Source organism: Orbilia oligospora, assembly GCF_000225545.1.
Source record: "Orbilia oligospora ATCC 24927 unplaced genomic scaffold scaffold00054, whole genome shotgun sequence".
Lineage (NCBI taxonomy): Eukaryota > Fungi > Ascomycota > Orbiliomycetes > Orbiliales > Orbiliaceae > Orbilia > Orbilia oligospora.
In genome coordinates, this window is record NW_011645611.1 from 1,074,727 (window position 1) to 1,087,026 (window position 12,300).

Below are 12,300 nucleotides of genomic sequence, written 5' to 3' on the forward strand. Positions count from 1 at the left end.
CGGGGCAAGTTTTGGGGGGTTATACAAGAGCTGAGGTGGGTGGTGGACCGCCCGAGTAAGTAAGTACACGCTGGCTGTACACACATGCACATGTACCTTACAGGCGATGATGGAGTATGATAATATAATAGTAAGGGATATATATATAGGTATATTCACGATGAAGATTGAGATGGTTTATGATCTGGTATGGTCATGTCTAAGAGGTAAGTAGCCTAGTTGTTCTAGAAGTTTGAGGTTTATGGATGATCTGACGAGGCAGCCTGTCAGGGTGGACTGAAGCAGGCATGGCCTTGGACGTGTGGTAACCACAGTAATTGCAAGCTGACGTTGTTGTTGGGGACGCGCAGGATTAGCCTGGGTTGCTCTGACCGACCGACAACACATCAAATCAGATCAGATCAGATCAGATTAGATGATCTGATAAAACACACAAAAACGCGTTCGTTATGCCTTATTGGCGCCGTTTTGATAGATACTTAGGTGGTTACGTTACGTTTGCACCGTGCTCTATATAAGTACCTAAGTAGGTGTAAACAAAGTACTATGTTATGCGAGGTATTAGCAATGTCCCTAAATCCTTTACAAATATAGTCCGTGGTAGTGAGTAATTCGGGATCGAATACGATGCGGGTTTGGAGATAGCGACCGACCGACCGACCGCCAGATAGCCAGCCGGATGGTGGCGTAGTTGCTAATATATATGGTGCATGCTGGTGGTGTCGCAGGATCTATATCTATAAATTGGGTGGCAGAGGCGGGTGATTGGCTGGGGTGGGGTGATTGGAGGCTCCCCTGGACAGAGCGTATAAAAGCATGTTTGATAGTTAAAGCCCGGCCATCCCCCCGAGCAATTTGCTAACGACGTTCCTCTCGCCACTGCCAAAACCACCAATGACACGCGCAACAACACATCAACACATATAAATCTCCAAATTCTTCTCAGCCTGTCGCGCTGCATCTGCTAGGGTATTAAGCTCAAGGAGTCCCGACACATCCCCTGTTGATGGCTTTGCAGCTTCATCATGTCTAGATTAGACAGGCTTGTCACGTAGGTGTCTCCTTAAACAACTTTAAGATATAAACCTTGAGCTGATATATCTAATATTCTGGCAGTTTGCTTGAGACGGGGTCAACTCCCCTCGTCAGAAACACAGCAGCCTCTCAGCTAGCTGACGTTCAAAAGGCCCACCCTGAAGAAGTTTTTAATCTTTTGGGTCGGGTAATACCTTATCTGCGTTCTAAAAAATGGGATACTCGTATGGCGGCCTCTAAGGCCGTTGGTGGTATTCTAGAACACGCTGATGTATGGAATCCGGACAAGACACATCCTGTCTTTGATTCAGTTGATGATGTCGTCAAGAAAGAAGAGGATGACTACGCGTCCACCATAAAAGCCGAGAATGGTACCTCCTCTTCTGTCGCCGACAAAGATCAACTTGATTTTGAAACCTTTGATATCAAATCCGTGATAAAAAACGGTACCAAGTTACTCGGTAGTCTGGGGAAAGAATACGACTATTCCTTAGCCGATTTAGACCCTGCGGAGCGTCTACAGCGTCAAAAACAGAATGTACGGAACACTCTAGGAATGGCGAGTGAGTATCTCGATGATGATCTTGTCGAGGAGAAAGACTTCGCAACTTCTGGAGCTCACGGTCTACCTCAGACCCCTCGGATCGACACCAATGTCAGCAACTTCCCCAAATCTAACGCTGTGTTCTCTCCTGTGGTTCATTCCGCTATGTCCCCTCGTGAACCTCCTCTTTCAGCTGGACCCCATAACAGCAATAGCGACGAATTAGCATTAAGCAAGCGCCAGCAGAATATGATGAAGCGAAAGGCAAAGCAGAATGCTAAGAGTCACGCAAATAAGGTCAGGGTCGTTGATCTTTCTACGCCGGCCTACCGACGTCCCAGCTCTGATCCTCAAATGCTAGATGATCCTACGTCTACCCCACACCCGGTAAAACAGGAACAGGGTACTGAGGGCACACAAGGAGCCGCAGACTATTTTAGTCTAGATACACAGACTCCCCAGGATGATGGAAAGATTGTCGTTCAGCATAAAGGTCCAGCCTTACCTCCGTCTTCCACGGTTCAGGTCGAAGCTGATGATACTGTCTGGCCGTTCGAGCGTCTGGCTGATATCTTGCTTGTTGACCTCTTCGATCCTTCGTGGATAGTCCGTCATGGTGCCGCTATGGCGCTTCGGGATTTAGTCCGATTTCATGGTCATGGTGCTGGCCGTATCCAAGGAAGATCACAGAAGTTTAACGATAATGCAAACAAACGATGGCTTGATAATATTGCTTGTCGTATGTGCTGTATATTTGTTCTCGACCGATTTAGTGACTATGCTGCGGACAATGTAAGTATTCGAACGCACTGACTTTATCGCCATGGCTGATATTGCTCATCTGTTGGTCCTAACCGCTCTGTTTTTAGGTTGTGGCCCCAGTGCGAGAAGCTGCGTCCCAAGCGCTTGGTGCTCTGCTGAAACATATTCCTCAGGGCTCAGTTTACGAAGTTTACAAAATACTGCGTCGGATGGTGATGCAAGATGATCTGGATATATCACAAACGATATGGGAAATTTGCCATGGCGGCATGTTGGGCCTCAAATATCTCGTCGTAGTTCGAAGTGATTTGTTTGTCGAAGAGCCGGACATCCTAGATGGCGTCGTTTCAGCCGTCATGAAAGGTCTTCGGGATCATGACGACGACGTCAGAGCCGAGAGCGCAGCTACCATGCTCCCTATTGCTGCAGAATTCGTATCATTGCGTCCTCATGCCGTTGACGACCTTACAAGTGTTGTTTGGGAGTGTCTCTCGCATCTGAAAGACGATCTGACGGCCTCGACTGGGCACGTTATGGACTTGCTAGCTAAGCTTTGCTCATTCCCCGAAGTGCTCGAAACTATGAGAATGAAAGCAGAAACAGATCCTTCGTAAGTCGTTCTATTTCACCCTACGGAGTCAATCCGATGGTATTGCTAACACGAGGTGCCTAGACAATCGTTTTCCCTCCTCGTTCCACGTCTCTTCCCCTTTTTACGACACACAATCACAAGCGTTAGAAGTGCCGTCCTTCGAGCTTTGCTCACTTTTCTAGGCATCCAGGGGTCCGGTAGCCGGGGATGGGCTGACGGCAGAGCTTTGAGGCTCATCTTCCAGAACCTGCTTGTTGAACGAAACGAAGCAGTACTTGAGTTATCATTAAACCTATGGATTACAGTAGTTCAAGAGTATGCAAAAGAGGACGCGTATGCGTTTAGCTCTCAATTCCGTCCCCATGTCGACCCATTGCTCACACTCCTTATGACCCCAATTGGTATCTCTCGCAACCCCTATCCTATGGATATGTCTCTCTTCATTAAGCCATCGGGCCAGACGTTCCTTCAAACAATGCGGCCGCCTGTAAGGGAATCTTCCGTCGTTGAGGAGAAACCAGGTCCCGGAAGAGGCCGCGGTCGTAAGAAGAGTACAAAGTTTGAGGATATACCTCCAACTCAGGTCCCCTCACACAATCTTGATGGTCACATCATGCAAGGAGATGTCGATTTAGTTGGGCATGATATTATCATGAAAACAAAGATATCCGGAGCAAAGGCTCTCGGCAAAGCGATGAGCGTCTGGCCAGCCGAGACAATGGTAGAAGTGTTCTCTACTACTATGACAAATTACCTTCGATCACCGTACTCGTCAACTCAACTGGTAGCTGCCATGATGATCGAAGAGTATTGCAAGCATACCACGTCAGACAACCCCCTCAAAGAGATATTCATGCGCGAAGTTGAAGATCTTCTCAATGGAGAGAGGCCTCCGGTGTATAGAGATTTGGTTCCGTACATGAAAATCGTACGATCGCAGTGCCATAACCTCCTCAATACCTTTATCAACGTCGGCAAGATGAATCCTAGCAAGGCTCCTACCCTTGCTGTCGTTGTTCAAGGTGAGGCAGACGCAGGACCCGAGTCATTTAGTCTTCTACATGCCGAAAGAGTCGTTGAAGAAGACTACAATCGACTCAAGAAGGCTCTACCTTCCGGTCAGCGCATCCTCGCTACAGATGCCCTGACAGATGCCAAGACCCAGGCGCTTTCAGCAATTGAGGAAGCAAGGAGTGCGAAGGAAGTTAGAGATATCCGCATAATTGCCGCAGGCGCCGGTGCCATGATTGCAGCCCAGATCCTCCCGAAGAAATTGAATCCGGTCATCAGGGGTGTCATGGATAGCGTCAAATCGGAAGGAAACATCGACCTGCAGAGGAGGTCGGCCCATGCGGTTGCTGTACTCGTGGACCTTTGTTCACAACGGGGGCGTGCTGCTGTTGCTGATAAGCTCACAAAGAACCTATGCTCATTCCTCGTTGTCGATACATCCGAAACCCCTGAGTTCCATATCAATGAGAGCCTTGAGCTTTCAATACTGTCCCTCAAGAAGGAGGAAGACAGGAAAGACCATGCCGACCCCACGAAATTTGAACGAGAATCGAAACTTGCTCGTATCAAAAGACGGGGGGCTAAAGAAGCTCTCGATCATTTTGCGCAGGCTTTTGGCAAGGATTTGTTCGTCAAGGTCCCACGCTTACTCGAATCTATGGAACAATCTCTCGTTGCCGGCTTCAAGGAGGATCAACTACCAGAATCGATCCTCGACAAAGATAACCTTCTTGGACAAGAGATTATTGATGGCCTCTCCACTATCCGAGCCCTGCTTCCCAAATTCCATCGAGACTTGCATTCTCATATCATATCTCTTTTCCCTTACATCATAAAGGCTCTCCGTTCAAGGTTTTCCGTTCTCCGATATGCAGCTGCGAAGTGTTTCGCCACTATTTGTAGCATTATAACTATTGACGGGATGAAAACCATGGTTACTGATATCCTACCCTCGATATCAAATGGCCTTGAAATAAGAACAAGACAGGGTATTATCGAACTAATATACCACCTTATATCCGCGATGGAAACAGATATTCTCCCATTCGTCATTTTCCTTATCGTTCCCGTTCTTGGGCGAATGAGCGACTCGGATAATGATATCCGACGTCTCGCCACCACTGCGTTTGCTACTCTAATTAAGCTTGTCCCCTTAGAGGCAGGCATTCCGGATCCCCCAGGATTTCCCGAAGAGCTCCTGAAAGGGCGTGATAAGGAACGAAAATTTATCGCCCAGATGCTTGATGTTCACAAAGTTGAACCTTTTCATCTTCCGGTTGCCATTCAGGCCGAGCTTCGGTCTTACCAACAGGAAGGTGTCAACTGGCTGGCCTTTTTGAATCGTTACCATCTACATGGTATTCTCTGCGATGGTAGGTTTCAAACTAATACAGTATATTGCCTCTCATTTTTTTAGAGCTAACAATGGAGTTTTTAGATATGGGTCTTGGAAAGACACTCCAAACAATCTGTATTGTTTCAAGCGACCATCACTTGCGTGCTGAAGATTTTAGCAAAACCCAGAATCCCGAGTCAAGGCAAATCCCTTCTTTAATCGTCTGCCCCTCCACGCTTTCAGGACACTGGCAGCAAGAGATAAAACAATATGCCCCCTTCCTCACCACCTTGGTTTATGTTGGCAACCCTTCAGAGCGTTCAGAGTTGAGAAACCAGCTCGGCTCAACGGATATTGTCATCACTTCATACGATATCTGCCGAAACGACCTCGAACATATTTCAAAACATGACTGGAATTATTGCGTCCTCGATGAAGGACATATCATCAAGAATTCAAAGGCAAAACTCAGCCAGGCTGTTAAGAAAATACGTGCGAACCACCGTTTGATCCTCTCTGGTACACCTATCCAAAACAGTGTTCTAGAACTCTGGTCCCTGTTCGATTTTCTGATGCCTGGGTTTTTGGGGACTGAAAAGGTCTTTATGGATCGTTTCGCGAAACCAATCGCAAACAGCCGTAATAGCAAGAGTTCCTCGAAAGAACAGGAAGCTGGTGCCCTCGCTATCGAGGCTCTTCACAAACAAGTTCTCCCTTTCGTTCTTCGACGTTTGAAGGAAGAAGTTCTTGATGACCTGCCTCCAAAGATCATCCAGAACTACTATTGCGAGCTCAGCGAACTGCAAAAGCAGCTATATCAAGAATTCTCAAAGAAGCAGAGTAAAGATCTTCCCGGTACAGGCGACAGTAGCAAGGAACAGAAACAACATATCTTCCAGGCTCTCCAGTACATGCGAAAACTTTGCAATTCGCCTGCTCTAGTTTTGAACGAGAAACACCCTAAATACGCCGCTGTTCAAAAACAACTCGCGCAGGATAACACTTCTATACGCGATCCTCTACACGCCCCTAAACTTTCTGCTCTCAAGGATCTACTATTAGATTGTGGAATAGGCGCAACGGTTTCTGCCAAGGATGATGACTTCGCAGTGGCTTCTAACGCTATCAGCCAACATCGAGCTCTTATTTTCTGTCAGCTGAAAGAAATGTTAGATATTGTTGAAAGTGATGTTTTGAAGAAACTGCTTCCGACAGTGTCATACTTGAGAATGGACGGAGCTACCGACCCGAGATATCGGCAAGACATGGTTACGAAGTTCAATAGTGATCCTTCGATTGATGTTCTTTTGCTTACAACCCATGTTGGAGGTCTTGGTCTGAACTTAACGGGTGCCGATACTGTTATTTTTGTGGAACACGATTGGAATCCTCAAAAGGATATGCAAGCCATGGATCGCGCCCACCGTATCGGTCAGAAGAAAGTTGTAAACGTCTACAGGCTGATCACGCGTGGAACGTTGGAGGAGAAGATCATGAAGTAAGTAGAACCCGGCTCCCCGCAATCAATCATAAAAGCACACTTGTCTAATGACCATATACGAAACAGTCTCCAACGATTCAAACTAGATGTTGCTTCAACGGTCGTCAATCAACAAAACGCCGGCCTTGCGACCATGGAAACCGACCAATTACTTGATCTGTTCAACTTTGGTGACGCTGATGTTGGCGAGAAGAAGGATAATAGGGACGGAGACGAGGTTATGGATATTGATGGAAACCCGATCAAGAAGGGTACGAAGGGTATCTTGGACGACATTGGCGAACTTTGGGATGAGAACCAATACGACGAGCTGAACTTGGATAGCTTCATCGCAACTATGAAATCTTAGCTCTAGTGCTTAGGTATTGGGCACAGACGGTAATAATAGTGTCTACGGGAACGGATAATGATAATACTGGCAGCTATGATATGTTATGACACGGCGGTGCTTCTTGTTAATACTCTTTTCTCCCTTTCTTTTCTTTCACATACTTTTTATTTGTTTCTACCAAGGCTGGTTGTAATACGTTTTCCGAGCGCCGCTGGGGATTATACAATATCAATATAGTATACGGCTGACTGGGTCGACCGAACCCGATACATCTGCACAATGAAAGTCTTGGCAAGACCCTTTTCGCGTGTGTGAAATGACGTAAGGCCACCGGGCCCGTTTAAGCTCCGTTCAAGCAACATCTCTGGAGAGTTCCGAAACCCGAAAGCCTGAACCTCTCAGCTCAGCTAAAACGTATCTCGTACCTCGTATTATAATATGATACCTAATCATCCCCTTACGTCTGGTGATTATTATTATTATTATAGTATCCCAATAAGCACAGGCTGTCCCTAACACTCAGAAAAACCCCCCGTTTATTCCGTATGCCGTTATGCATATTAAACTATTATTATGCTTCCCACCTAACCTTACCTAGGTAACTCTAGTCGCGAATAGATAAGGACAATATTCCTGGACCTCATGATTTCTTCATCCTCAAGCTTCTACTCCTCCCCCCTTATTCATACCTTTGACTCCTTACTTTTCGTTAGAAACCTACTACTACATTAACGTTAACGTTTTAACTTGAAGCTGCACGGTGATGGTTCGTTCATCTCGACTGACATCATGGCACATACAAACGGAAGCACCTATACCAACTTCAGTAGCCTCAACGGCCACCCGGGTCTCTCGGATGAAGGCCTCCGTTCCCGTCGGGGGGATTCGCATCTGAAACCCGAGTTTCCACACCACATCGACGAAGACGCCCTCTCGAGTGGTCGATCCACGCCGCTACCACAAGATGCCCCGCCGTCCATGAAATCGATCCACCAGGCAAAGAAGCAGAAACGACGAAAGTTATTCCCAACTGTTGACTACGAAGAACGTGTCAGCCATTTCGACCCACAATCCAAACATCATGATTTTCGTGGCTTCTTTGCGTTATTCTGGGTTGGGTTGTTCATTATGGTTTTGACGACTGGGGCAAGGAATATTAAGGAGACCGGGAGGGTGTTTAGGACTTCGATCTTTTCGTTGTTTACGGACGATATCCAGGGTCTTGCGGTTTCGGATTTGTTGATGGTGGCTAGTACTTCGCTCACGTTACCGCTGCATAAGATGTGGCGGGCGAGGAGCTTTGGAGTGGGCTGGGGAAATGGAGGGTATATTTGTCAATACATTTTGCAGTTCGTTTGGTTGACGATGTGGATTTATTGGCCTTTTGCACGAGGATGGGTTTGGTAGGTGGTCTACGTTCTTTATACTGAGGCTTAGTTCCTTTAATTAGGGAGAGGAAAGCTTGGTTGACGAAGATGAGCGGGGGGCAAGAGCTAATGTTGAGAACAGGACGCATCAGGTGTTTTTCACGCTACATACTCTTGTGCTTTTGATGAAGATGCATTCGTATGCATTCTATAATGGGCATCTATGTGAAACGGAAAAGAAGCTTCACCAATTGGATAAGAACACACTAAGCACGGAATCGAAGTCGGATACTGCTCTTCGCGAGGTGCTTGCCTACGAACTTACGTCGCCGACAGGGCTAACACAGTATCCGAGAAACCTCACATGGTCGAACTATCTGGACTATCTGTTATGTCCCACACTGTGTTACGAGATCGAGTACCCAAGGACACCGAGAGTGAGGTGGAATATCGTGGCTGAAAAGGCAGCGGCTGTGTTCGGGTGCGTTTTCTTGCTCACTTTGACATCTGAAGAGTTCATTGCTCCAGTGGTAGGTTTCATCCCCGTTATCTTATATTGCAGATCTTCACATGAGGTTATGCGCGCGGTGCAGGTGGTTGATAGGTGTTTGATTTGATTATATTAGATGAGAGATGCGACTGCCCGATTACAGGAACAGCATACGATATTGGATGCCTTGTTAGTATTGGGGGAGAGCATCAATAGCCTTCTCTTTCCGTTTATGGTTTCATTCCTGCTGGTTTTCTTGGTGATATTCGAGTACGTTTTAGGCGCATTCGCCGAGATTACTCGCTTTGCCGACCGACGGTTTTATTCGTATGTAACCCACGATGTTCCCTTGCCCAGAGTTTTTTCTTCTTCTTCTTATTTGTCTTGACCTCTTCTGACGTGATGCTTATCTTAGTGACTGGTGGAACTCGTGCAATTGGTTAGAGTTCTCCCGGGAGTGGAATATCCCTGTCCATCACTGGTTCAAGCGACACGTCTATGGGGCATCCCGCGAGCATGTGTCGCGCACGGTTGCGACGTTTATAACATTTTTGATATCATCGATACTGCACGAGCTGGTGTTATTCTGCTTGGTGAAGAAGGTTAGGGGGTATGGATTTGTCTGTCAGATGCTGCAATTACCGATCGTGATGTTCCAGAGTCTACCTTGGTTGAGCAGGCAGAGAACGCTGTTGAACTGCTTCTTCTGGATCAGCATGATCCTTGGATTGAGCACGGTACGTCTTTTTCCCTTTTTTACTTTCCAGTACCAGCTCATTTCTGTTGAGATGGTGTTTTCCGGATCCAGTTCCGAGAGATTTCTTTTGCTTTGACGTTGACCACTGGCACTAACGACTCTTTTAGAACTGTGCGCTTTATGTTTTGTTCTGATTGGAAGGTAAATGATTTCTTATTTATTTCCTTTCCTTTTTTATTTTTCTACTTTTCTTATTTGTTTTTTTATTTCAATTTTATTGCTTGATGCTATTTCCGTTTTCCCTCTCTTCTCTTCTCTTCTCTTCTCTCTGTTTTGTCTCCCTCTCTTTCGATATTAGATATAGACGGATTGGGGGTGCTGGAGTGTTTCCGGGGAAAGAGAGATGAGATGTCCATGTACATGTACATGTACGCTATACTGGAAGAATCAAGTGGATGGATGCGTATCATATGTACCGTGATGTCAGAGGGGCTGACCTGGGGGGATGGGGAAAGAGAGGGAGAGGTCTAACTAAGGAGGCAGGGCAGGGAAAGGAAGGAACCTTCCCCAAAGCCGAAGTGTCCTTTGTACCCATACTCTGCGTGCTCCCCCCTGACTAAAAGGAAAATCCCGAAACGTGTGACTGACTAGTGGTCGCGTATCGAATATTTGGCGGTTCCTTTTGGCCATCCCCCTTCTTTTGGCGTGGAAAGCGCATGCAGGGCCAAGCAGCTAGCTTGCTTCAGAAGTCAAGGAAACCACTTTGGGTGAAATTGGCAGCACAGGCTGAATATTTTAACATTTTAGACCGGAGGACCCTTTCGATAATTGATTGATATTTGATATTTGACAATTGGGGTTGATGCTTGCTTAGGCCATGGAGGGGACAATATAAAGATATATGAGGGCGAGGGCAAAGAGAGAGAAGGGAGAGAGAGAGAGGAGGAGAAGGGTCCTTTGTGAACATGCATCCCTGGTCCCCTGATTCATTGGCGGGGGGGCAATTAATTACCCCAAAATGAAAGCTTTGTTAGGGTCAGTGCCAATGCGACTTTTTTTTTTTTGTAAATGTTGAATTTGAATTGGAGATAGAAGATTATCAAGGTGTATGTATGTATGTACAAATGTATATTCTGTCCTGTTGAAGTGGTGGTAGTATAGAGGCTACTAGTACGGTATAGTATTGAGGGGGGGGGGGGTTCCAGTTGGGTTGCATCTCGCTCACACCTCCTTTTCCAGCCCTGGCCAGTCCAGCAACAATAACCGTCCCCATATTCTGATCCGGTCTGTCAATATTCATTCGTTCAATTCGATTCGATTCATTCATTCGTATGTTTGTTACTAGCTATTCATTCATTCATTCATTCACTCGTTCGTTCATTCATCACGCTTTCGTGATATTCCCCCATTCTTCTTCCTTAAGCTTGGAGTCTGGAGTCTGAAATCCGAAATCTGAATCAGAGAACAATCAATCTGTAACATCTCCACCATTCCACCATCCATTCCATCACCATCCATCCCATCAATCTCATCCTCGCCAAAAAGAAAGTTAAACTAAACGTACTATACCTCGGACTGCTCGTTCGTTCTTTCTAATCAATCGATCGCTCTATCGATACCTTCCCTGAACTGAATTCCCATCTTCTCCTCGAAACCAGACATTTCATTCCAACACAACCGTCCTTCTTCTTGTCGGCTTCTTCCCCCCTCCAATCACCCAGTCGGCCAGTCGGACACTCAGCCTTTCTCTCGTTGAACCCCCCCAGAGACAGACGCACATACATTCATCCGTCAATCTATCCATCAGTCTATCCATCCATACGTCCATACACCTCATCTTTGCTCTTTCTCCTCCTTTACCACCGGCTGGATCATCGCCGAATAACTTCAGAATGTCTATCGCTCAACCCCAAATAGGTACGCTTTACTCCTTCTCTTTGATATTATTTTCTCACTGTTCCCTTTCCTGTCCCACGCACGCACACACCTATCGTTGTCGTCGTCGACGACGATGTTTCTTTTCCTTTCACTCCCTTTCTTTCTTTCGTTCCCTCTATTTGAAACGTAGCCTATATGTCAGTACCAAGGGAAAGGGGAGACGAAAGAAAGAAAGGGAAGAAAAAAAGCGTTTCGCAATGAGACCCCGATCCAGCCTTGCGACACAGATGCCTTAATGTATATGCCAATCTATATCACGATTCCCATCGGAGAATTATCTACCAAACCTCCGTTAGCAACAAAGCTAAACAGGATCCACAAGCCGTGCTTGGTATTCGGGCTTTCGTTTTTCATTCGCTTTTTGTGTTTTGCAAATTCCTGTCAGCGCTAATCTGTAGCTTTCGCAATTGCCTTCTCTAGACCGAAGACCGTCGCCTGGCGCCTTCGCCCCAACCAACCCCTTTGCTTCAAACAATCCATTCCGAAACAGAGTCTCTGCATCATCGCCAGATCTTCCTTCTCCATCCATTCGTCAATCCAGGAACCCGTTTCTCGATGTATTTGCCGACGATGATCATGACATCTTCTCTTCTGAAACCGACAACCGCTCAGCCAATACCGTTCAGGCAACCTCACCGAGGCCACCCCAGCCGCAGGTGCCTAGAAATGAACCTGATGATTTACTGGTACGTTTTG

The 12,300-nt window shown here is 46.5% G+C and overlaps 2 protein-coding genes across 2 annotated transcripts; both read left to right on the plus strand.

The window, feature by feature from the left end:
* Positions 1-1,025: 1,025 nt before the first annotated feature.
* On the plus strand, positions 1,026-7,130 carry AOL_s00054g335 (uncharacterized protein; the record flags this gene model as incomplete). The annotated part of the gene is made up of 6 exons (XM_011121651.1): positions 1,026-1,051; positions 1,117-2,371; positions 2,449-2,951; positions 3,015-5,317; positions 5,383-6,778; positions 6,848-7,130. The coding sequence occupies 6 exons, from the start codon at positions 1,026-1,028 to the stop codon at positions 7,128-7,130; spliced, it is 5,766 nt and encodes a 1,921-aa protein (XP_011119953.1).
* Positions 7,131-7,901: 771 nt separating this feature from the next.
* Positions 7,902-9,860, plus strand: AOL_s00054g336 (uncharacterized protein; the record flags this gene model as incomplete). Its single annotated transcript, XM_011121652.1, has 5 exons — positions 7,902-8,515; positions 8,622-9,009; positions 9,106-9,296; positions 9,385-9,706; positions 9,834-9,860. The coding sequence occupies 5 exons, from the start codon at positions 7,902-7,904 to the stop codon at positions 9,858-9,860; spliced, it is 1,542 nt and encodes a 513-aa protein (XP_011119954.1).
* Between the last annotated feature and the right edge of the window lie 2,440 nt (positions 9,861-12,300).